The 25772-nt window shown below is 33.4% G+C and overlaps 1 protein-coding gene across 2 annotated transcripts in view; it reads right to left on the reverse strand.

Moving 5' to 3' along the window:
* The window catches only part of CADM2 (cell adhesion molecule 2), a 1078779-nt gene that overhangs the window by 153542 nt on the left and 899465 nt on the right, over positions 1-25772 (reverse strand). For both annotated transcript variants that reach the window (XM_047794400.1, XM_047794392.1), the window contains 2 exons: positions 25158-25295; positions 3829-3999 (listed from right to left, as the gene is read on the reverse strand). In XM_047794400.1, the coding sequence (XP_047650356.1) occupies positions 3829-3999; positions 25158-25295 (309 nt within the window). The remainder of the gene's footprint in view (positions 1-3828; positions 4000-25157; positions 25296-25772) is intronic.

The raw sequence follows: 25772 nt of genomic DNA on the forward strand, positions 1-25772 counted from the left end.
TACACAATAGAAATACTACACAAATATTACTGATAGTGTAAGGTTTCATAATTGGATGGTTATATATAATGGACCTTACAACACACATACACATAGAGAGTTAAACTTCAGGTTCTTATTTATCCATATTAGTGGCTCAGTGCCCCAGTACTAAAATGCTTTCTTGGAACTCTTATTATTCTGAAATATTTTACTTATTTGTCTCTTTTTTTTTCATTTTCAATAACAGTTGATTTTTATGCAATTTTATCAATGTCACACATAAAATGAATGTTGTTATTTTATTTCTTTTCTTGTTTTGTACAGTTTTTGCTGTTAGTGGAGATACATTATTCTCACTGAGAATTAAATGAAGTGACTCATACAATCTGTTCTTTTAAAAATTAAATCAGACAAATAAAAAGTTATTGTTTTCAAAGTGATCTGTGTAAAAATAGGAAAATGAGTGAGAATTTCTATCTATAAAAAAGGAAGTGTCTTTTTCAACTACGCAAGTGCAAGGTATGCTATTACCTATTATTTGAAATTTGCAAGTATTTGCGGTTTACAGTGAAAAGCCTACATTTTCTTAAATCTCAAGTTTAAAGAAATTCTCTTCCATCATGGTGGCATTAAAATTTAAGATCAATAATTTACAAAGAAAGGAACGTTGTGATATTTCATAGGCTGACTCCTTCTAAATCATATATCACAAGGTTACTAAGTTAAAACAAACATTTAGCCCTAAAAATATAATTCCTCCTCCTATTTGTTTTCATTATGTTCCTTGTCACTTTATGTTTAACGCTTATGTCTTATTTCTCATCAATTTTGCCTTTCCGCATTAACACAGGATTTTTATTTCAGGGTGCAGTCATAACCCCATTATTGTAGGGATGTATACTTACTCTTGTAAGTTACCACAGAAAACGATGGCATCTATTCTGCTCTGTGGTTCTGAAAAGCTGCTCCTCTTTTGGGCCAGCCTTTGTGGTTATTCATGATAGAAACTTTGTAAAATCATGTGGAAATCTATACTTATGTTCCATAAATTCTAGGCTAACCATCTTTTTCCTTTTTCAATTCTTCTTTCTATTCCCCTACCCTACTTGCTTCCATGGAATTTCCATATCATGCATATTGTTCATGTGGACTTATGTGGAGCCATGATCTGCTGTCCTGGAAAAAAAAAACCACTGGGATATTTTTATCATTATTCTTAGATGTTTATGAAGACCACATCCAATTTGTTCATTTTGCTCTAATTTTCATGCAAACTGTTACTAAATGTCCCTCTCCACTTTACATTCCTCATTTCATCTCTGGGGAATTTTCTGCATCCCTAAAGGAATATTCAGTATTATCATCAGTTACTTTTAATTAACTTCACATACTTGAATGATGGTATGCTTGATGCTAGGAAAAATAATTTAAATAGATATGGTCTCTGCCTCCAAGCCATTTACATATTAAACCATGATAGAATGAGTTTTTATTTTCATTTGGCCACTAAGTATAACATTCCTCATGTAAAGATTTATAGAAAATTAGGCAATTTAGTTTGCTTAATAATGCACACTAAAATATGGTGAACAGCTAAAAAATGCCCATTACATATATATTATATATGTATGTGTGTATGTGTGTGTATATATATAAATATATAATATATATATATTTATATATATAAATATATAAATATATATATATATGTTATATATATAAATATATAAATATATATATATGTTATATATATAACATAGTTCCATTCTGGAATCTCTAGAAAGTGAAAATGACTTTGGAAACTAACAATTGGCATCTTACAACTAGACTGAAATAGTTTCAACAAATATAAACACTTCTCTAGAATCTAAGCAATAATCAGATAAAGCCACTCTGCAACTGTGGGGTGGAATAAGACAAATTCAAGTCTAGTCCATGACCAGGTGTGAAAGGGGACAGAGACCAAGGTGTTCAGCAACCGCACAGGGTAGCATGATTAAGCACAGCATCTTCATAAGAGCAAATCTAGTCCTGATTTAATATTTGTGCTTTGAAAGAAAAAGTTACCAACATACACATCACTGAATTGCCCCCAATCCTAACAGCATCCAATTCAGAGTACTCTTCAGAATATTTAGTATAAACCCGTATTCTCTAGTAAACCTGTCCCACTTTCTCATGCCTATATTCAGAGATTTCTCTAGTATACCATATTCTTTGCCACAGCAAACTAAATAAATGTAATTTTGCTAGACTAATTGTAGGTTTCTGGTGATCTTTGGCTGGTGATCTTTAATATTCCTTATGACTTAATTTTATTATTTTCTTTTATTATATATTGAAAATTACAGATAAATTAGTAGTCAAAGATTATTTTTAAAGATCTTATCTGGATTTACATAAGAGAAAAAATTAAATTAAAATCCTGCTTATCTGGGTCCTCTTGACACATCAAATTATGTAGTAAGAATAAATAGTAAAAGGAAGATGCTATAGAATGAATGTTAATGTTTTCCCTGAGTTCATAGGCTGAAATCTAATACTCAGTGTGTTGTCATTAGGAGGTAAGGGCTTTGGAAGATTATGACTGGGAATAGTACCTTTTCAAAAGAGATCCCAGAGAGCCCCTTGGCCCCTTCTGCCATGTGCAGACATGCAGAGAAGATGGCCAACTCTAAGCCAGAGTGAAGGCCCTCACCAGACACTGAATATGCCTGCTTCTTGACCTTGACATTTAGGCCACCAGGACTGTGAAAAATAAATTTCTGTTGTTTAAAAGTGACTCAGTCTTTGGCATTTTTCTTCTATCTGTCTGAACCAACTAAGAAAGAAAGGCAACTGACATTTTTGAAGACTTACTTAATGCCATAAACATGACTTAAGCTGTCTAGTTTGGTCCACAGGAATTAATTATCTAGTCTATAATCAAAGCTTAAGTAATTGTCCCAAGTCTCATTGCAAATAAATGTTGAAATATGGAAATATCCTAAGTTTGGGCTCTAAAATACACTTGTCTCCAAATCTGCTTCAGTGAGAACAGGAAGGAAATTAAAGAAGCTAATCTAATATAACTGAAAGTATTCTTCAAATTTTAGTAATTTTAGAAGTTGTCTGTGCCTCAGTGGGTTAAGGATCCAGTATTGTTATTGCAGTGGCTCAGGGTGCTGTTGTGGACCCACTTCGATCCCTGGCCCGGGAACTTTCACCTGCCATGGATATAACCAAAAAAGAAAAAAAAAGTTTAATTAGACTGACGATACTTAAAATACAAGGAGCATTAATTAAAAATAATACTCCAATTTATATTTTCTCTATGAAAAAGTTTAAAAAAAAGTCTGATCCTCCTGATATTTCTATGATCTTTTCACATAACATAATAGGCCCCTGTGTTCATAAAGGCTTAGTGTATTTTTAAAAATAGTGAAAAACATAGTCTAATTTTAAAAGAACAGATGGGAAGCCACATTTTCATATAATAACATTACATTTAGAAAGTTCATCAAGGCTCTTCCAGATTCCCACCCCTCACAGATTCAGCCAAAATCACCTGCTTCCTACCAACCTGAAGGTATATGCATACATCAAGGCAACATTTGGAAGATAATTAGGAGCTTTAACCTTTTGATAGCTCCTTTTATTTTTTCTCTTTTCTTTGTCAGGAATGATACTCAGTCAATGACTTCTTTCCTTGGGATGTGATTAATACTAATGAGGGTAGTTTTACTTCGTTTAGCTGTAGATTTTGTTGCACATTTGCTGAAACTTCAGAAAATTTTGCAATGATTTTGAATATAGATGTAGATATTCACTGCCAAGATGAAGAGTTAGGGAGTAGTGTTTACTTACAGTGTATTTCTAGCACCTGCATGGCCACCTGAGGGGTGGCATTGAGAGATTCATGGTCCACTCTGCAGATGACTGCCACGCCATCGTCGCTGCGGTCCACTCGGAAGTCCAGTGTGCTGCTGACTGTGAAAGTCTTGCGATTTGCATCTTCTTCTTTCAAATACTTTACATCTGAAAATAAAACATAAATTTTATTTTATTTTATTTTAACCTTTTATTTTATTTTTTTCTACTGTACAGCATGGTGACCCAAAATATAAATTTTAAAATCCTGGGAAACTCACTTTCAAAATGTAACAGATTTCATTTACTTGAGACGCACTGGGAATGCCTTCTCCCTGTCTTTACCCAGTTTTAAAAAGCAAATATTTGTTAGTTTAACATTTAATCCATTTCAATTTGAGTAAATAAAATTAAAACTACTTCAGACATAAATTTGAAAAGTTGAATTCAGAAATAAAAGGTCTGGCCACAGACCTTTTATTCCTTTAGTATAAGGTTTTTTTTTTTTATATACTTCATTTGAATAATCAGGCCATTTTACAATGTTAATTTATTTTCTTGAGATTTAAGTTTCACTACAAGAAAATCTTAATTTTCTCAACCACCAGCAGAGTTGAGGAGAGCAAATTCAGAATCATCTGGGTATGCCTAAAAGAAAGCACAGTGTGTTTGAACAACTATTTTAACATGAAAAATATGAGGTGAACATATTTGCTAAAGAATACCTGAGAAAGTCGTTATCTTTGGTAAAGAAGGAGGACAGTCATCTGAATATTTTGAATATTTAAAAATCTATCTATCTACATATTTACAGTAAAATTTCTACTGAGATAAATGCTCTTCACTTGGCTGAAGAATTCATTTCAGTCTGAATGAGAATACTTTCCTCAAGATGTGAATTCACTTACTAATATTTAAACTTATTGTCCATGATCCAGATTCATCATGAAATGGTTCACTTAGGGATTATTTTTTTCTCTGTGGAGAAGAGATTTAATATTTTCATTTAATTTGAAGTGTGTCAAGTCTAAAGTAGCTGATAGGAAGAGGGTAATTTTAAATGGTTTAGAAATCAAAATGATAGGCTAAAGTTAAGATATTTTAACAAGATCTTAAATATAGTTGAGGGAGAAAGCTGTTCTGATTTCTTAATGTTTCATTTCAAATGAACAATGATGTTTTTAGGAAAAAAATTCTTCTGCTTAAAATATTGGATTCTAGCATGTACTATTTATTTTTAAAACACTTAAAATATATTAATGATAAGTTAATATATGTTCAGCTTTGTCATTTTTGTGCTCTATGCAAAGGTTTAACTTTGAAAATAACACCAAATTTTATGTATTTGATGAATATGTATTTGCATGGTCCATTGAATTTTACTTATTTCCAAAGAAGTATGTCTTTATCTTATTGATTGATTTTAAAAATAAAATAAATATTAGGAAAGAATAAGACTAGGTAAGTGTTCCAGGTCTTATTTTGAAAATACATGTTTATGATTATGTTCACAAATTAGAAAAATAATTATCTAATTAAGATTTTTATCACAAAGCTTTATATAATTTAGGCAGGTTTTTTTGGTTTGTTTGTTTTTGTCTTTTTGCCATTTCTTGTGCCACTTCCTGCAGCATATGGAGGTTGCCAGGCTAGGGGTCTAACCGGAGCTGTAGATGCCAGCCTATGCCAGAGCCACAGCATCATGGGATCCGAGCCGCGTCTGCAACCTACACCACAGCTCACGGCAACGCCAGATCCTTAACCCACTGAGCAAGGCCAGGGATCGAACCCACAACCTAAAGTTTCCTAGTCTGATTGTTAACCACTGTGCCACGACGGCAACTCCAATTTAGGCAGTTTTTAAGAGTAAGACAAATTTCAACATTTGGGAAGAGTGAAAGAGCATGAAAATCTCAACTCTTTCTTTTAACTGTAAATTAATCATACAGGATACAGGGCTTTCCAACAACATGTATCTTAAGAAATATCTCATTTTTGTTAACCAAAGTCATTTCTGAGATTTTTGCATTTGAGGATTAGATTCGACTTCAGTTAAAAAATATTAGGGCAAAAGATAGAATGACCTCCTTTCAGTCAAAATATGTCAGGATAATATAGATGTATTTATAGTTCTTTGCTATATTTTAAAAAAGTTAGACTCTTTTTATTTTTTATAAAAAGTAGGGCTGCACCCGCGGCACATGGAGGTTCCCAGGCCAGGGGGCGAACAGGAGCTGTAGCCGCTGGCCTACACCACAGCTCATGGCAAGGCTGGATCCTCAACCCACTGAGCGAGGCCAGGGATTGAACCTGCATTCTCATGGATCCAGTCAGATTTGTTTCCACTGAACCATGACGGGAACTCCTTTTTTTTATTTTTTTTAGACTCATTTTTTAATGTTTCATAGATTTATATGAAATGTTGTCTCACTTTTATATTTTATATACTTTCCTATAAATCCATGTCCAATGTTTTTCTGTTCATAGCTCTAAGCTGCAGCAGTGTAAGAAAATTTAGATCTCTTGACAAACCACATTTATAATTATGTTATACAATATTTGAGAAATTATTCCAAAATATTGCTGCTAATAGTTTAATTTTAATAACAGCTGTGTTTTAAGAATCTACACATCTGCTTCCTTTAGCTGTTTCTTTTACAAAAGTATCATTTAATGCAATATTAATTGGATACATAAAATCTGATAGCAATTGTATATAACAAAATTTTAATGAGCATCATTCAAACAAAATAAACAAAAGTATAATTTGTTTCTTTTCATATTAGCTTATGTGACAGCTCATAAAGTTACTAGAAGGCATAAGATGAACAGGAAAAAGCACTGAGAAGAGCCAATCGTAATATCTTTCTCCATATTTCATGCTGACCTCTTTCTCCCCAAACAGGAAACAGTATTTAACATTTATTTCCATTTTCATCTCTAGCTTTATAAATGACACATTACCCAGTTACAGAATCAACAGAAATTCTTTATACTGCATAGTTGATTTATTGATTCGACGACGTGTATTCTTGTTTCATGTCCTGCCTTGTTTTAGAGAGCTTCTATTTTTTTCTTCTTTGTCATGTCACTATATTTTGTACTTTGTGATCTAGCGCAGTGTTTCTTAAAATGGAATCTGCATCTGAATCACCTCTGCATCCTGTTAAAATGCAGATTCTTATTCAATAGTTGTGGGGTGGCATCTGAAAGTCTGTGGCTGGCCCACAGACATATATTGAAGAGCTAGGGTATAATGGATACACTGGGATCAGAGATGATATAACCAAGGGTGCATAAATATTAGGAATTTCTTTACTGACCTTTCTTTCGCTCTCTCTCTCACCACTCCCTGTAAGTTCACATTCTACTTTTGTTATTTCAACATATATTTCTTCTTTTTGTTTACATTTTTTAAAATATATATCTCATGCTGTATGTAATAAGTTGGTGTAATGGCCAGCAAAAGCATATTTAAGAGCAAACATTAAACAGAGGAATTGTAGCATTACTTTCCTTCATAATCCTTGAAGTCATCCCTCTCTTTCTCTAAAGGAGACTGTAGGAACTTAAGCACTTGACCTTAACATAATTAGAACAGTGGCTGCTTTTGGTGGGTAGTGGTTGCATTTTGTCTCATTATACTATTGTGTTTACATTGTGTATGTTGGAAATTTTCTATAATAAAAAGTTTTTAAAAAAAATATGCCTAGGAAATTCCTCAAGTATTCTTATAAAAAATTATTTTCCTGAACATTTCTTGCTGAAGTCCCAGTAAAGGTTTTCTATCAGTTATTTATTTTTTTTGGCCACAGCCACAGCATGCAGAAGTTCCCTGGCCAGGGATCAAACCCAAGTCACAGAAGTGACAATGCTGAATCTTTAACCCCTAGTCCTCCAGGGAACTCCATCTATTATTTTTAATGGTATATATCTTTATCTTATTGAATCTTTAACCACTAGTCCACCAGGGAACTCCATCTATTATTTTTAATGGTATATATCTTTATCTTATTGTATATATATCTTATTTTATATATATCTTATTATCTTAATAGTGACCTGCTTATATTTGGGATTTGGGATCATTTATCTCACTAAGAACTATGGTACAAAAAAAAGTCAAATGTAATTGTAGATTAAACTCTGAGCCCCTCAAATTAATACCTTAAAAACTTTGCACCAAGTTAGCTGTGCAACAAAACAAGGGGTAATCTGGATGTTTTTCCATCCAAATCTTTTCATAAAATATCAAATCTTGGGCAATACCTCCACATCCATCTTTCCATATTTATAATATTAGATTACCTGTCTCTACATCTGTAGTTTCTAGCTATCTTTGTACTAGACATTTAGAAAGAAAATCCTCTAAAGGGAAGTTCCTTCAGAAGTTAACCTTTTCTCCACAATGATTCTAATCACCCGGAGCAGAATAATTTTAACTTTTGTGATACAATTGCTTTCTACATTTTAGTCAGACCTGAGTTTCCTTTTAATTCATTGCAAAGCTAATATGCCACAAGGCAGGGAATTAGATAGAGCTTTTGCCCGTTTTCCAGTACTTGAAGTACCATACCTTCTCATAATTTGGAGATATCTCTGAGAAATTATTAGGATATTGTGCGACTTCTGACCTAATCAAGGCTATAATTCTCTAGCCAAGAGCAAAACTGTAGGGTCTTCATGTACATCCTAAATATTGATGTTTATATAGAACATGAACTTTGCTATTATTTTCAGAATCCAGGTTTGTAAAAATGTTTTTTGGAATCAGATGACTGTTTCGGTAGATTTCAAGAAATTTATACTGAATTCATACCACTGTTATTAATGGTACTTTTATGCTTTGGTACAATTTTTAGTAAGCTGAATGCATGTCCTCTTGCCATATGGAAAAGAACATGTAAGCATTATATAAGATAACTTGGCTTTACTGACAAAAATTTGGAGTGATCCTGTTGAACAACTGGATATGTCATGTAACTGCTATTTAAAGTAAGTCCTATAGAAAGGTTCATTTCTGCCATATATTAGAAACTTTCCACAGAAAAGAAAATCGTGGACTTGGAGAATAGACTTGTGGTTGCCAATGCGGAGGGAGTGGGATAGACTGGGAGCTTGGGATTAATAGATGCAGACTATTGCCTTTGGAATGGACAAGTAATGAGATCCTGCTGTGTAGCACTGGGAAATATTTCTGGTCACTTATGATGGAGCATGATAATGTGAGAAAAAAGAATGTATACATGTATGTGTAACTGGGTCACCATGCTATACAGGAGAAAATTGACAGAAAACTGTAAACCAGATATAATGGAAAAAAAATAAAAATTATTATATATATGAAAAATAAGACAAGTCCTATAGGTCACAATTTCTAAAACTAAATATATCAGTTTTAAAAGATAACCAATTTACTTATCATTAAAACATTGAAATAAAGGAACTATGGTTAACTCATTCAGTAATTTAGGTGCATATTTTAAAACCAGTTTATGGAGTTCCTGTCATGGTGCAGCGGAAATGAATCCGACTAGGAACCATGAGGTTGTGGGTTCGATCCCTGGCCTTGCTTAGTGGGTTAAGGGTCTGTGTTGCCATGAGCTGCGGTGTAGGTCGCTGATGTGGCTTGGATCCCACATTGCTGTGGCTCTGGTGTAGGCCAGTGGCTACAGCTCTGATTAGATCCCTAGCCTGGGAACCTCCAGATGCCACAGGTGTGGCCCTAAAAAGACAAAAACAAAAAACAAACAAACAAAAAAAACAGTTTATCTTAAAGTGAAATGCCAATACTTTTCTTTTCTTTAGGTTAAGTGTTCAACAGGTATTTTATGAACCATATTTATTTAATTTTTAAGGTAAGTATTTGATTTTATATCTGCTTAAAACTTTCTCCAGACCAAAAATGTTAAGGCCAGGTCTTATATGGTAGAATTTTTAAAGTCTGTTAACCACTTACATTTGTTCACTGGAGAAGATCTCGAAACATGTTACTGTGGTAAATCTCATTATTGCCTGTGAGTGTTCCTTTACACAACTCCAATTTAAAAGGGGTAGACTTTTTGTTGTTGTTCTTTGTTTTTTTTTTTCTTTTTTTTTTTTTTTGTCCTTTTAGGGCCACACCTGCAGAATATGGAGATTCCCAGGCTAAGGGTCTAATCCAAGCTGCAGCCGTCAGCCTATGCCACAGCCACGACAATCAGGATGCAAGCTGTGTCTGTGACCTACACCACAGCTCATGGCAATGCTGGATCCTTAACCCACTGAGCAAGGCCAGGAATCTAACCTGCAACCTCATGGTTCCTAGTTGGATTTGTTTCTGCTGTGCCACAACGGGAGCTCCTGAAAGGCATAGACTTTCATTAATCCTTTTCTTAAAACTTTGCTTTTTAAAGAGGGTGCCAGTCATAATCCTTTTTTGTAAAGCTATGGCTCTACCATCAACTAGCAACAAAATAACTGTTTTACTTGACAAGGATTTGACCCAAATCCAGTTCATGTTAATAGATTCTAAAAGCCCAGATGAAAAAAATATTTATGGATGATTATCACTATCTTTGAATAATCAGTAGCAATATGAATACTACTTATTATTTCTGTACCACTAACATAATGAGCTAGAAATAAATGTTTGTCAGTTCCAAAAAAAGTTTTCCCCTTTCTGATTTACACAGCTTGCTCATGCATTATAAGGTATATCGTGCATAACTAATTCATCTTGGGCACTTTGGGCTTAGTTTATACTCTACCAATCGTGCATAAGTATAAAACTCCAAAAGAGGTAGGGAGGGTAGCAGTCTTGCAAATCTAATCCAAGAGCACAATATTTTATTAGAGAATCCTTAATATTTTATATCTAACAGCATTACAGCCATAAAATCCAAAAATTATATTGATATGTGAAAATATTTGCAATCCTCTACAGTATATTCATTCAATGAATTAAATTGATAGTGTCTGGCATAATCAGGCTTACAATTTAATAGTAAACACCTGTCTTAAGTAATTTCTTGTATAGCCATCCCTTGCCGGTAAATCATGATGATCTGTAGCATGCGACTCAGCTAGGGGTGATTAAACCTCAAGAGGTACTTGACCCCTCACTGCCTAATTTCCAGGGTGACAAGCAAGAAACTTTATGCCCAAACAGAACCTATGTAGTTTATAACCTGTTTCAGATTCTCTGTCATATAACTTAATGTGATTTAAAACCTTAAAGCATTCAAAAAATTGATATAAAAACACATGCTTGAGCATACACACATGTATACCCACATGCACATGCATACCCACATGCACATGCATGTACACACACGTACATCCTACAGTTAGTTCTAGTAAAGCCACAATTTAGCCAGTCTAAGGAGAAAGCTTCATTCATGATAAATAGAAAAAGTGTACCAAAGGGAGGAAGAACCAGATAGCTGAGTGTACTTGTAGACAAAGGAGGTAAGTAACTATGAAGCCAATTAGTGAACTCTACATTCAGGGAAAAATCGTTATGCCTATAAATAGGTTTCCTTGTGCTTCTTTTACTTGGCAATGGTCAGAACCTTACTGTAACCTCTTGTCACTTGAGAGTAGGCTGAGTGAAACTACCACAAGTGATATTAACCACAAGTTTAGACATGAGAAGCTAACTTTTACTAGTATCCTTTTCTAAGAAAATATTTTATATTTTGGGCACTACCTCCTTAAGCTGAACCAAAAAGACTAAACCATCTAATAAAATTAAAAAAGAGAACCAAAACACACACACACAAAAAGACTGCACCCTCTGACTAAAATAAATAAATACACACACAAACACACACACACACACACACATTTGACTCTAAGCCTGATGCCTCCTCAGAGTAGTCACTATATTTGTATAGCTTATAATGTCTTCTCTTAAAGATTGAAAGATTCATTTTCTATTTAAAAAGGTATTTTATTGCAGGCCTGAAAGATGATAAAAGATGGCAGGAAAAAATTTTAAAAGCCCATCCAGTTAGAGTAAACTCTGTAAGAAAATTAAAAAAAAATCTATATACATGTGAGTAAATTCTACAAGGAGCAGACAAGTGTGAGTCCTTTGAAACACTTTGGGTGATGCAATTTTCTAGTCATCAAACAATTTATTGTATGGAATCCTTTAGAATTCAACACATGTAAGAAAAAAATAGGTTGATGCCCTCATCAATGTATTGTGAAAATAAGTCATTTGCATCAGCAAAACATCTGTAATGTGAAATTAGCTTTCCAAATAAATCACAATGTTTCTCTCTATCATGTACTACAATAGTTTTGTTGATTATTTTTCAATAGGTTATCTTATTTTTCAAAGAAACATGTCATTTTTGAATTCCAATTACCCAGTAGGACATTCACAAGGTTCAATATAATTCATGTATTCAGAAAATAAAGAATAATTTGGAATTTTAATTTTGTTTCTCTCCTGCTTTTTTACTTTGTTTTTCTTTTTCCCTTCCACTATTTTTCTCCTTTATTATCTTTCTTATCTTCCACTCTTAATTTTTATACTTCTGTACAGTTTTTATACCCAGTGCCCGGGACAGTGTCTGGAACACCTCAGATGCTTAATAAGTCTGTTTTAAATTAATTTTAAAAAGTCTATATTCAGTCAGGCACAACATTCTTTTCCTTCTAATAAGTAGAATCATTGTAAATATGAATACCTTTTGAAGCAGTTGTCAATTTGTCATTGCTTTTCTATGTACTGAATCTCTTATTTAATTCACTTATCATTACCCTAGGAAAATGTGAAGATGTCATTAGTCTAACCTCTGAATAAGTGAGCAGTTTCTGTTTTGGAAGAGTATAAAAGCTAGAGATAGATGACAAAGATGATTGAATACACACATTAAATGTAAATAAATAATTTTTATGTGTTGTTATGGATGTTTTTAAATCAGATATACACATACTGATCCCTAGTGCAGCCAACTAGGGATCAGAGTTCAGAGTTCCATGCACCAGAACTTTTTAGATGTGGGATTTCAGATATATTTAACTGTAGATAAAAACTGCAGATTTAAAAAAACAAACAAACCAAAAAACCTATAGATATATTTAGCTGTAGATAAAAATTAAGGAAAAAAAGTGAATTAAAAAAACAATTAAAATAAAAATACATCAAGCTACTATTTTGTTTTAAATTCCATCCATACATGATTTTTCCAAATAAAGTTCATAATGAAAAGAGGAAGAACATAATTAAAAAAATGCTTAGAATTACAAGGTTAAAAAATTATCAAATAGTTCCATCTCCTAGAGAGGGAAAAATTAAATAAATTGTGAATATAACATAGTCAAGAGGAGAAATATAGATTTTTTCCTGTGAAAAAAATAACAGGACAAGATAGACAAAACAATTTGTAAGGATGAGTAACAGAAGACTATATAAAGATGATATAATAATTTATGGGTCAACATTGTGAAAACACATAAGTATAAAAAGAAATCAGAGGGGAACTCTTGGAATATCAGGGTAAAGAACTCTGTAAACTGTCCAGTGAAAGAATAAGAATTGGTAAAAATTATTTAAATACACACATCCACCTAGGACTCTAAAAATTGTGCTAAGACCATATAGCAAATGAAGAAATAATTATTCAAGAAAATCCATTAAGTCTTAGTAAAACAAAGTGGAGTCTGTGGTACTTATATCATGTTTTGCTCCTTACCTCAACTCCAATTTATCATGAGAGAAGTTTGACTCCTGACGAATGTGGCCCAAGGATGAGCTTATCCTCCCTGCCAGCTCCCAATCAGGGACTACAGTATTTTCTCAGGAGTGGCAGATAACCATCATTTTGTATTCCCCTTACTCTTGCCCTTGGTTGAAGATTAAATCCCTAGGGAGTGTAGGTAAGGGCTCTCTTCCTCCACCCAGTCACAACTCATAGGACAAGAATACAAGGACCTCCATAGTTCTCACTCAGTTCACGTATGGAGCAGAGGTTTTAAGCCAGAGTGGCAAGCCAAGAAGACCAGAAGCTACCACCGCTAGCCTGCATCCTGCTTGTACAGTCGGAGTGGGTGTCATTTTAAAAGAATTAGGGCATACCACTAGTTCAGTGAAAATAGTCCATCCAAGTGATTAAACCCATAAAAAAGCAAACAATAAACTACATGGTGAGATCAGTACCCAAAATTGCTCAATATATTAGCTAAATATTTCATTTTTAACAAAAATTATGAGACATGAAAAGTAACAAGAATATGTAACTCCACTGCAAGGAAAAAAATCACAAACATTAAAAACTTTTAGGAAGAAAGTTCAAATGATTCATCATAAACATTTTCAAAGAACTAGAGTATAAAACATTTCAAGAAGTAAAACAAGGTAATTGTGAACATTAATGAAAAGAAAGTATAAAGGAAGAACCAAATAAAATTTCTGGAATTAAAAAAAAATAATAGAGGATTTAACAGTGGTTATGAACTAAAAAAGTACAGCTTAATATTGATTATTCTGAATAATACCAATTATTAATCTGAGGAAAAGGGAGAAAAAAATAATGAGAATAAATTAACAAAGCTTGGGGAAAAAATGGGAAAGCATTAACTACAACACTTGTGTAATAAGAACACCAGATGAAAAAAGAGAGGAAAAGGAGTAACAAAACATTTGAAGAAAGACTGATGTAAACGCAATGAAAAACATTAGTCAACACATGCAAGAAGCTCAATGAACTTTAAGTAGCTTTAAATGCAAAATGATGTATATCCAAACACATTATATTAAAAATGACAAAAACAAAGAAAAAAATCAATCTTGAAAGCAGGAAGAGAAAAATAGCTTTTCATAAAGGGACTCCAAAAATATTAAATATTAACAACTGAGTTATCAAAAACAATGGAGACCAGAAAACAAAATGTGAAATGATCAGCCTATATCAATAATAACAGTATGTGTCAATTAATTAGAAAAATGTAACAATTACAAGTATATATACAAACACAAGTATCTTTAAAAATGTATCCAGAGAACATAAATCAGAAACCACAGAACCTAGCAATACCTTTCCTAGGTATATACCCAAGAGAAATGAAAGCATACTTCTACACAAAATCTTGGACCTATATTTTCATATCAGAGTTATTCATAATAGCCAAAAAAAGTGTGAAATCCCAAATGTTCATCAACAGATGAATGAATAAATAACATAGAGTAGATGCATACAGTGGAATATTATTCCACAATTAAAAAGAATGAAGTACTGATGTAGCCATAATACATAAGACTCCTGAACATTGTGCTAAAAAGCTAGTCATAGTAGTCCATATATGGTATGATTTCATTTATATGAAATATCCACAATGGGCAAATTTATAGAGATGGAAAACAGATTATTTATTGCCTAGAGGTAGGGGAGAGGATGGGGGAAAATATGGAGTGACCACCAACAGATATGAAATTTGTTTAGGATGATAAAAATGTAAAATTGATTGTGGTAGGCATTACATAATTCTGTGAATTTACTAAAAAACACTGAATTGTATGCTTAAAGTAAATTACATCTCAAAAAGCTATGTAAAAGTAAATAAAATGGCTAATTTCATGCTTTGCTTTAATTTAGGAGGAGTACTAATAATTAACTTTGAAGAGTTATTGATTGAAGAGGAAAAAGTGAAGAAAAAGTAAAGACTGGTCACTCTCTTGAAAGATAAAAACTACATATAATGACTACTTTCAAGAAACAGAGTATTTAGTATTCAAGCTAGTAAATAAAATAGTGGACAAAGAAGAGAGAACTTTATGATCCCACTCTATACTGCTATCGAGAAATCTCAGTAATATAATATATCTCCATAATTCCCCATTACCAATGCAATTGGAAGAAATATTACGAAGGCATTTAAATACTGCTTCAGTAAGATGTCAATTAGGACATAATATTATGAAAAAATATTTGAATCTAATGACTTTTATTGATCAAAGAATTAAATAATTGTTTCAGAAACATCTGATTCATAAATTTTATAAAATATCCTCCTAGGTCCCAAGAATATCATTTGCTAAAGTTGTTGGGAACAAGAACTTTTCACTACATATCCCACACATGAAAAAAAATAAAACTAATGAATGTGAAAGGAATTTTTCTTATTATACAAAGAAGTCATAAGTATCTTTTTGAAATAACCTAAGGAAAATTTGAATAGGGATTGAGTCCCTCCATCAGCAGATGTGAGCTAAAAAGCTAGTAAATTTGAATATTTATATTATTATAATCTCAAGATTTCTTATTGGGTGATGATTCCTCAATGACTGAGGTATGCACTTGCTTTAACCCTTAAGTTAAAAACACTGATTAAAAATATGAATGAACAAGGAAAAACATCATTTTGTAGATACAAGGCTCATTCTTCAACAAGTGCAGTTCAGAGGCTTATATTTATTTATCTCATTATATACATGCTAGAACTTTTCTTTCCATTTCCACAGCACTGAATTTCTGTGGCTAAATATGATAATTTCTAACTTTGAAATTAGTAGAATTACTAATCTAAAATATTTTTTCAAAGTGAGTATGGGTACATTTCATACTTATATTCATCCTTTTAAATTCATTACATCACTTTTTTTTTCTTTTTTGGCTGCCCCCAAGTTAAATGGAAGCTCCAGGGCCAGGGATCAAATCTGAGGGAGATCTGTGACCTATGGCACAGCTGCAGCAACACTGGATCCTCAGTCCACTGCACTGACCTGGGGATCAAACTGGTGCCTCCACAGAGACAAGCCAGATCATTAATCCATAGCACCATGGCAGGAACTCCTCATTATATCATCTTAAATAAGCAATCAGGCAAAATTAAAACACGTGACCATTGAAATAAAAATGCCATTTTTCTACATTTCAAAAATAAAGACAAAATAACTTTTGCTTCCAGCTTAGCGGAATAATAAAGTTGGATTTATCTCTCAGCTGAAAGCAGAAGTTTTTAAGATAGTGAACAGTATAATAATGGACAGTTATAACAGAAGGAAAACAAATGAGAGGAACTCTAAAAATTTGTCCTTGCTTAATGCTTTGAGATATTTTGTAGGCTGTGGTGCCCTCATGCAGAACCTGGCACCCTCCATCAGTAAAGCCGATGGAACTGCGTGTCTAAGAAGGACAAAGTAGCTAGAGTTTGCAGGATGGGGTATCAAAAAGGAAAGAGATACACAGCGAGATAACTCCAGATATCTGCAGAGTCCCCCACAGTATTTGGCAAGATAATTATTGATCAGTTTATCTGTGTGAGGAAAGTGAGACTAGGACAAGAACTACCAAAAAGATTAGACGAAAGAGTACATGATGCCTACACAGGACTGGGAACAGTGCCTGTTCTAACCAACATGACTAAAAAAACAAAAAACAAAAAACAAAAAAAACCTGATAATTGGTACCCTGGGCACTCAGAGGATTTCACCTTAGTAATGAGAACTAAGTAATTCTTAGAATAAAAGCTGCTCTGGTCCCATCTAAAAAATTTAAACGAAGCTCTGAAAGGATTAAATTCTAAGTTACTTAACCAGACCAAATCTTAAGAACACTTAGAGAAATATGACAATATTCAGTACCAGAAAGGTAAAATTTACAATATCTGGAATCCAATAAAAAATTATTCTATATTCAAAGAAGCAGGGAAATGCTATCTATAATGAGATCAATCAATCTATTGAAACTGACCTGGAAATAATACAGCTGAGAGAAGGAAAAGACAAGGTCACTGAAAATGGAAAATTACTTAAAGTACATTCAAAATCTAAAAAATGTGAAATTTATGGAAGTAATTCTTTGCGATCTTGGATTAGGCAAAACTATTTTACACATAATACCAAAGCGTGATTCATAAAAGTAAAAATAATAATAATAATTCAATTAAAAAGTTGGATTTCAATGAAGTAGTACAACCAATTTTAAAAATAGTTTGGAAATGTCTTTAAAAATTACACATATATATACCATATGACCCAATCATTCTGCTCCTAGGCATTTACCCGAGATAAATAAAAGCTCAGGTACATACAAAGACTTATACCCAGGTGTTCATGGTAGATTTTTTGCAAAGACCCCAAATGGATAAATATAAATAGAGATACATACAATGGAACATCAGTTAGCAATAAACAGCAACAACCCTTATACGTGCAACACAGATGAATCTCAGAATATTTATCCTGATAGAAATAAGTCAAAAAAGAAGAGTTCATACTATATGATTTGATTTATACAAAATTCTAGAAAATATAGAGTAATCTATAATGACCTAAAGCAGAAGAGTGGTTTCCTGGGAGTGAGACAGGGAATGGGCAGAGAAGATCAGGAGGAAGGGATTATGAAGGTGTCTGAACAAACTTCCATGGATAATGAATATGTTCATTATTTTGATTGTGGTGATGGTTTCATCACTACATTCACTTGTGAAAATATAACAAACTACATACTTAAAATATGTGTAGATTGTTTCTTGTCTATTATATCTCAATAAAGTTGTTTCTAAAAAATCAGTAATTTAATAAAAAAAGTTTCAAAAAGATTTTTGATGATCCTTTACTTTCATCAGCCATTCACATCCAGATGAAACAACTGTTTTCTCTCTTTCCATGAAGATGTCTTATGTCTATGGTGTCTTGAGAGTGTCTTGAAGTAATACATTCAATAGTATTCAGAAAACTCCAAATTGTGTGCGTCCACACACACACACACACAAACCCCTCACTGGTATTACTCATGCTATTTATTTTTCTTATTTAATATGGGGTTCAGTGTGATCTGATTTAAATAGCAAGGCCACTTTCAAAGTGGTTAAGTTTGAACAAAAGAACACAAAAAATCATTGATTTATGGTGTACACTGTAAGTTTAACACTTTCAATTAATCCTTATATGTGACACAGAAAACTTAGGAGACACAAATATCTCCTTTTTATTTTCTTTAGTGTTTAGCTTCAAAGGACTCACTGTCTCTGTATTATGTTAATATTTCACTCATTTAAATTAAGGTTTTTTGCAACTGACATTAAATGGAGCATTAGGCAAAAACTAGTTTTGTATAACCAGATAGAATGTTTAAATTAAGCATATAATCTACCATTTCTTAAAGAATATTCCATGGACTTCAATGCAAGAAACATAAAACAAATTTTTGACCAAATGGTCAAAAAACACTGCTACAATGTTAGCCAATGGAATTTTTGCAGTAGTTCTCAGAAATGTTAAAGCACTAAAATACATTTTGATTCAGTTTTAGAAACCCTCCTTCTAAGAGTAGATTCCTGAAAGACACAGGATATTGAGTCATTTTCTAAATTTAGTAGATTGAGACCACTTTCCTTTCTTTTTTTGAATATCTATTAATACTTGGCTTACTGGTCTCTAATTCTACAAATTTTCAAAGTATGGGGGGGGCCTAAGGATGGACAGAAGTACTTAATAAATATTTGGACTGGAGTTCCCGTCGTGGCGCAGTGGTTAACGAATCCGACTAGGAACCATGAGGTTGCGGGTTCGGTCCCTGCGCTTGCTCAGTGGGTTAACGATCCGGCGTTGCCGTGAGCTGTGGTGTAGGTTGCAGACGCGGCTCGGATCCCGCGTTGCTGTGGCTCTGGCGTAGGCCAGTGGCCACAGCTCTGATTCGACCCCTACCTTGGGAACCTCCATATGCCGTGGCAGCGGCCCAAGAAATAGCAAAAAGCCAAAAAAAAAAAAAAATTTTGGACTTATAGGCATGACATACAGGAATCTTCAATTTTAAACTAGTAATTCAGTTGATTCTAATTTAAGTAGTCTAAAGGCTACCATCTGAGAAACACAACATTCAGAAATGCACTCTTTTGTTTCCAAATGCTGAAAAAAATTTTACTAAGTAGCTTACAGTGAAATTACACTATATTTAGCCACCTTGAAAATGAGCTGCTGCATTATATTGATTAATATGGAAGTGTATGACAATTTCACATAGGGAAATACAGCTAAAGTCAGCTTAAGCTTGATGGTCAAACATTTTAAACAAACCATGTATAATAAGTAAATGACACTTGTAGAATACAGGCAACACTATTACGTACTGGTAAGCTTAAACGACTCCCAATAAAGGCAGGCTTTGATGGATATGCAGGTTAATACACAGCATGATTCTCGGGGGCAGGAGGAAGTATTGAAGAGACTTCGGTTGGAAGTGTCCTCCTCACATAAAGGGTGATCATTATTTTAAAAACCTAAAACTAAATTGTCATTCACTAGGTGATAATGGACCTTTTATTATCCCTTTCTTAAAATCCCTTTCTTAATCGTAATTCACCTAATTCCAAAAACCTGCCAGGCTTAACCTTTAAATTCTCTATAGTTACTTCAACCTCAATATTGAAGGTTATTCAACCCTTACCAAATCACTCAGGCACCCAGATCGCGCAGCCTTTGACCTTTTTTTGCTCCATCTCTCAGAATCACTCAGCAAGGTCACCTGAAATTTATCTTCTAAGTTCATCCCTTTTTAAAAAATTCCATTTCATCCATTAGTTCAGGGCTTTACTAGCTCATGATTGGAATGTCCTTTAAATAGTGTTCTAGGCTTCAGCTTTCCTCCCAAACCCAAATGCTGGGTCTTGGAATATTCAAGTCCAGTCTTTGCCGGGGGAGGTGGGGGTGACTGTGAGAAATAAATCTTTCTGCCTTTCTGGATCTCAGTTTCCCATTATTGCTGCAGAATAAATTACTATAAGCTTAGTGTCCTAAAGCAATATACATTTATTTTCTCACAATTTCTATGGGTTAGGAGACCAGACAGGGCTTAGCCCAATCCTCTTCTCAGTGTCACCAGGCTGAAATCAGTGTTGGATGAAGCCATGATTCCCGTCTAAGTTTGATGGTCCTCTATAATAAACTCACTGATTGTTGGCAAATTTACTTCCTTGATGCTATATGTCCAAGGTCCCCATTTTCTCACAAGCTATCACAAGCTATCAGCTCCTAGAGGTCACCCGCACTTCTTTGTCACATGGCCCCTACAGGCAGTTCACACATAGCTATTTGCTTTCTTCTAGGCCAGGAGGGGAATGTTTGACTCTTCATTCTTTTATAAAGACCTCATCTCATTATCCCAGGCTTCCCTTGATGATCTCCCTTTGATGAGCTCAAGAGGGACCCGTAAATATATCTGTAAAATCCCTTTTGCCATGTAAGGTAACCTGATCAAGGCAAGGAAATCACCCATATTTACAAGTTCTTCCTACAGTCCAGAGGAAAAGATTATACACAAATGTAGGTCATTGAGGGTTATCACAGAATTCTGCCTAATACAATCATGTAAAAGCTAGTTAGCTGGAAAATCTTAAAGACATTATGATTAACTGCTCAAACCACAAATGACTAAACTTATCTATGGAATGGAAAGTTTATGAAAGTTCTCAGGAAGCTGATAGATTGAGGAAGACAAGGCACATTTTTCCCTATACTAAATGGCAAATATTCAGACTCCCTTGCTACACAGAAGATTAAAAGCTGCAGTGAAACCCCCTGCAGTTTTGAATACAGAGCTGCCCAGAGGCACCAAGGGGATTTCTGAGTCAGACTCATAGGAAGTAAAGAACAGAGTTAGATGAAAACTATGATTGTTCATTCCACCGATTAAAGCATATAGAAGAATATGTCTCACCACTGTCTATAGAATAAACTCCAAACCCCTTAATCTGGTATAAAAGATCTTCCATGACTTAATTGGTCTCTGCCTTCCTGTTTACCTCTCACATCTGTATCACACAGAAAGCTTCAGTTCCATTAAACAATCACGTGCTTTTACTCTGCATTAAAAAATGGTTCCTTCCTTTAGAATGCTCTTTCATCTACTTTTACCCACAACCAATCCCTTCATTGTTTAATATCCTTTTATTCATTAACAGATATTTATTGAGCATTCATCAATGAACTGCTGCCTTCTTCACCTCTCCCACAAAATCTCTGCTTCCTCTTCTGTACAAAAAGCATAGCCAGTTCATGTCTTTTACTAAACCTATTAGATCTTATGTTTATATGTACCTTAAAGGAATAATTCTTTTTTGTTTACATTTCTAGGACAAATTCAAGGATTGTTACAACTTGTCAATCATGGTTTGCTCAAGGTAGTAATAATAGTGATAATAATAAAATCTAAAATAAATTCAGTGATTCCTTATACTGTAAAAATACATATTTGCTCATAACAAATCCTTGGAGCAGCACTTTGAGGCAAGCTTTATAATTCTCATCTGGTAGACTAGAAAACTAAAGTTTAGAGACAGAGGTAAGATTTTTATGTAAATTACTGATAGTTCTCACTGTTATGTTCTCTGTGCAAAAATGGGATTTAACAGACCTGGGAGGTGATGATGATGCCTGCTGAAGTTTGAGAACCACTGCTCTGTGATCTAATATGGAAGCATCCTGGAGAAGAAAATGTGATCCACTAGAACTTTGAAACAACCCTCCCCCAGACCTGGAAATTAAATTCATATATTAGATAATAATAGGGAAAAAGTTGTACATCTTGAAATGTACTCATCTTGAAATCAGAGATCACTTCGAAGGTCCTTATCTCCATCATATAAATCTGAAACTTAACACAGTGTCAATATGCTGAACTGGCTAAGGCTTAGTTAAAACATAAGGAAAATAATTATTTCCCTTGAGTATAATAACCACTTTGAGATTTAAACATTGTTATGCATTCCTCTTTATAGGAAAATATTCCTAATAACTGGTTTTATCACCCCAAAGGAATCTTAAACATCTCCAAGTCAAGGTTCTTGCTTTCTTCATTGGGGTATTCACTCAAGGACCATAGAATGCTGTGTAATTGGAACACACTTTAACACTTTCTTATTCAATTGAATTTAATCATGTTTGATTAGCTTATCTTTTCCCATTGCCTTAAACTAGGGATTGTCTTTTTTAAAAGTGTCTAGTGATATTATGGTAAAAAACTTTTACATGATAATAGAAAGTCAAGTTTGGATTTCTGAAAAGATAAAAGTGCAAGATAAGGATGGAGCATTCCTTTCAGTAAGGCCATGTCAGCTGAGGGATTTTAGGGTGAACTTTCACTTAGCATACCTTGAGCATAGAAATAATAATGACTGTGCATTCTCTGTGGAGTACTGACCACAGCATATTTTCATGGACACCAATAAAAACAGTTTAGAGCTTCCAGGAAGTTCACCATCTAATTGTGACGACAAACTGTATAAACATGCAAAGTAAGGGTTATAAACAAATAGAAGACCATATAAATAAATGCAAGTATAGGAATAATAAATGTTCTATCAATGGCCGTGCATTGAAGAGCATAGGAAAAAAAGCTTCACTACTTCTAAAGAGAGCACAGTCCATACACTGATTCTGTATACCATTTTGTCTTGATTTTTCATTTGAGTCTTGACTCAGATGATTTTAAATTATGGTGTTTATAAGATCAAAACTTCATGTTTTTACATATAAACAAAAGTCTACTCTCTACCTAGTATATAAACAAATCTGGCCTTCAGAGTAGAAGACAAATTTGTCAAAAATTAAGATATAAAAATATTTTTATGAAAACATGTATTTTTATAAGGCTACTATTTTAAAAACAATCAGTCAATATTAATGACTAGTATATTAGCCTCTGAACTCCTTGAGGATATATTTATTTGAAACAAATAAAATGGCAAGAAATTAAGAGGAACTGACTCATTAATTATGTCAGAATTCTGAAAGGGACACATGGTAGGAAATAAAACAATTTAATTGAAGGAGAGTATTTAAGAAGCACATTCTAGCTTAAACCAACCCTTTCGCATAGAAAAACATCCACTGCCTGGAGCCTTCTTATAGGCTAAGGAAATCGGATTTTAAACTTATCCTACAGGTTAGGGCTTTCAATCAGAAGTGCTTAAACAGAAAAAGTGGCTGGATCAGATCTTCGTCATAGTAAGATAACTCTGGAAGCAGTGTAGAGGGTCCATTTAGAAAAGCTCTAACCAAGTCCAGACATTTAACACACATACCTAAACCAATATATCCTAAAGGCAGATTTAGAATGGATGTTACAGAACCCTGGCAGAATATAAGAGAAAGTTTAACTTAGCATAGCAATGTGTCTAACTTGTGTCTTGGGTGCTTGTATTCCTCCAAATTTAGACTAACAAAATGTATTTGTTAGAAGTTCTGAAACAAAACTCATGAATAGGATAAATTACAGATAGGTCCCTATTTGAGAAAAACATATACATAGAGAGAGAGTTATTAAAATAGAAAACAGATAGAATAATTGTATGGATTATAAACCTATAATTTCTTGATAATACATGTAATTCTATCTGTTCTGCCTGCATGACTGGGTAAGGTTCTTGAATTAATTATAAGATAAAATAATCATAATGATTAGAGATAGCATAAATCTATCTCTTAGAAGGTTACCTTGAGAATAAAACATATTACTATATACATAGGAAACACTTTTAACAAGCGTAGTAGATGATTCTTATACTTGGGTTTTAATGTGCCTGTAATATCAGGTCCAAGATATTTGTATGTGGGGTAAAAAAATAAATAAGTGAATAAATCACTACTTACCTTACTAGCTGTCTTCCTTATAAACTTCATATCCCCCAAAAGAATGTGTGTGTGTGTGTGTGTGTGTGTGTGTGTGTGTGTGTGTCTGTGTGTGTTTAGGTGTATGAAGCAAGAGCAGAACTATGCCTAATATTTACATTTCTGTGCATTTTTACCGAAACAAATACATTTTTGCCCTCTGTGTGAACTACTAAAAAACAGATTTATTGATGTTTAGCTAGGTTTAATCTTAGAACTTTGTATTTTCAGAAATAAACAAGAAATAATTTATGGAGTATCTCCATCCATAATCTAAACAACATAGATGAGCTGTAAAATAATCATATATCTTTCCTTAGTGCTTGTTATTGTCAAGCATGAATCTACATGCCTTTTTATTTTTGGCCATGCCTCAGCAGTGACCACAGCCTATGCAGTGACAATGACAGATCCTTAATCCACTGTGCCACAAGGAAATTCCCTCTGTGTGCTTTTTATTCTATTAACTCATTTAATTCTCCAACTTTCCTTCTAGGTATATATTATTTTAAAACCTGAGTTACATAAGAAAAAAAATGGGGCACACAGAGGTGGTATTAACATACCTGTAAAGTTACCTAATTTAAGGTAAAGCTGATTCAAATTACACTTCGTCAGACTGTGGTTTGAAAAAGAAAATAGAAAAAAAAATGCCATGGATCTAACACTTCGCACTAATTTCAGCACATTAATTTTGATTTGGAGACTTTTCCTCATTCCTTACCTTTAATCTCTTTGTCATTTTTGAACCATCTTATATCAGCTGCAGGTTTGCTACCAGATGTTTTACAAGTCAGCTGCATCAAGTCTCCCTCCATAACTGGTGATGAAAATCCACTAATTTGAGGCTTCTCAGGAACACCTGAAATTTAAGCACATGAGTGAAAGCAACATTAATCTCTAGGGTTGATTTGTTTTTGTGACTATTACTTTTACAAACAAAGTTAGACTGGGTGTTTAACTGATAATAACTTTAATCAAAAATAATAAACTGCTATATAATAAAATGAATTACTTAAAATGTATAAATTAAATGTACATATACACACACATACATATGTGTAAGTCTATATGCGTATTGTGTGTATTATCCAGAAAACATCTAAAATGCCTTTAGTTTAAAGCAGTTTTTTTAAATGAAATTTTACCTTCAAAAATACTCTTTGTAAATCTTAAAAACAACCATTCAATATATCTTAAGATTTACCTGTACAGGGATTTAAGAAAGTAGATTGTTTGCACTGGGGGGGAGGAATCTGCAAAGCACATTTCTTCCTTCTTTAGCAAATTGTGATTTAACCAAAATAGCACCTTTTATTCCTGATTTCGTAATTCTAAA

The sequence above is a fragment of the Phacochoerus africanus genome, chromosome 1 (assembly GCF_016906955.1).
Source record: "Phacochoerus africanus isolate WHEZ1 chromosome 1, ROS_Pafr_v1, whole genome shotgun sequence".
NCBI lineage: Eukaryota > Metazoa > Chordata > Mammalia > Artiodactyla > Suidae > Phacochoerus > Phacochoerus africanus.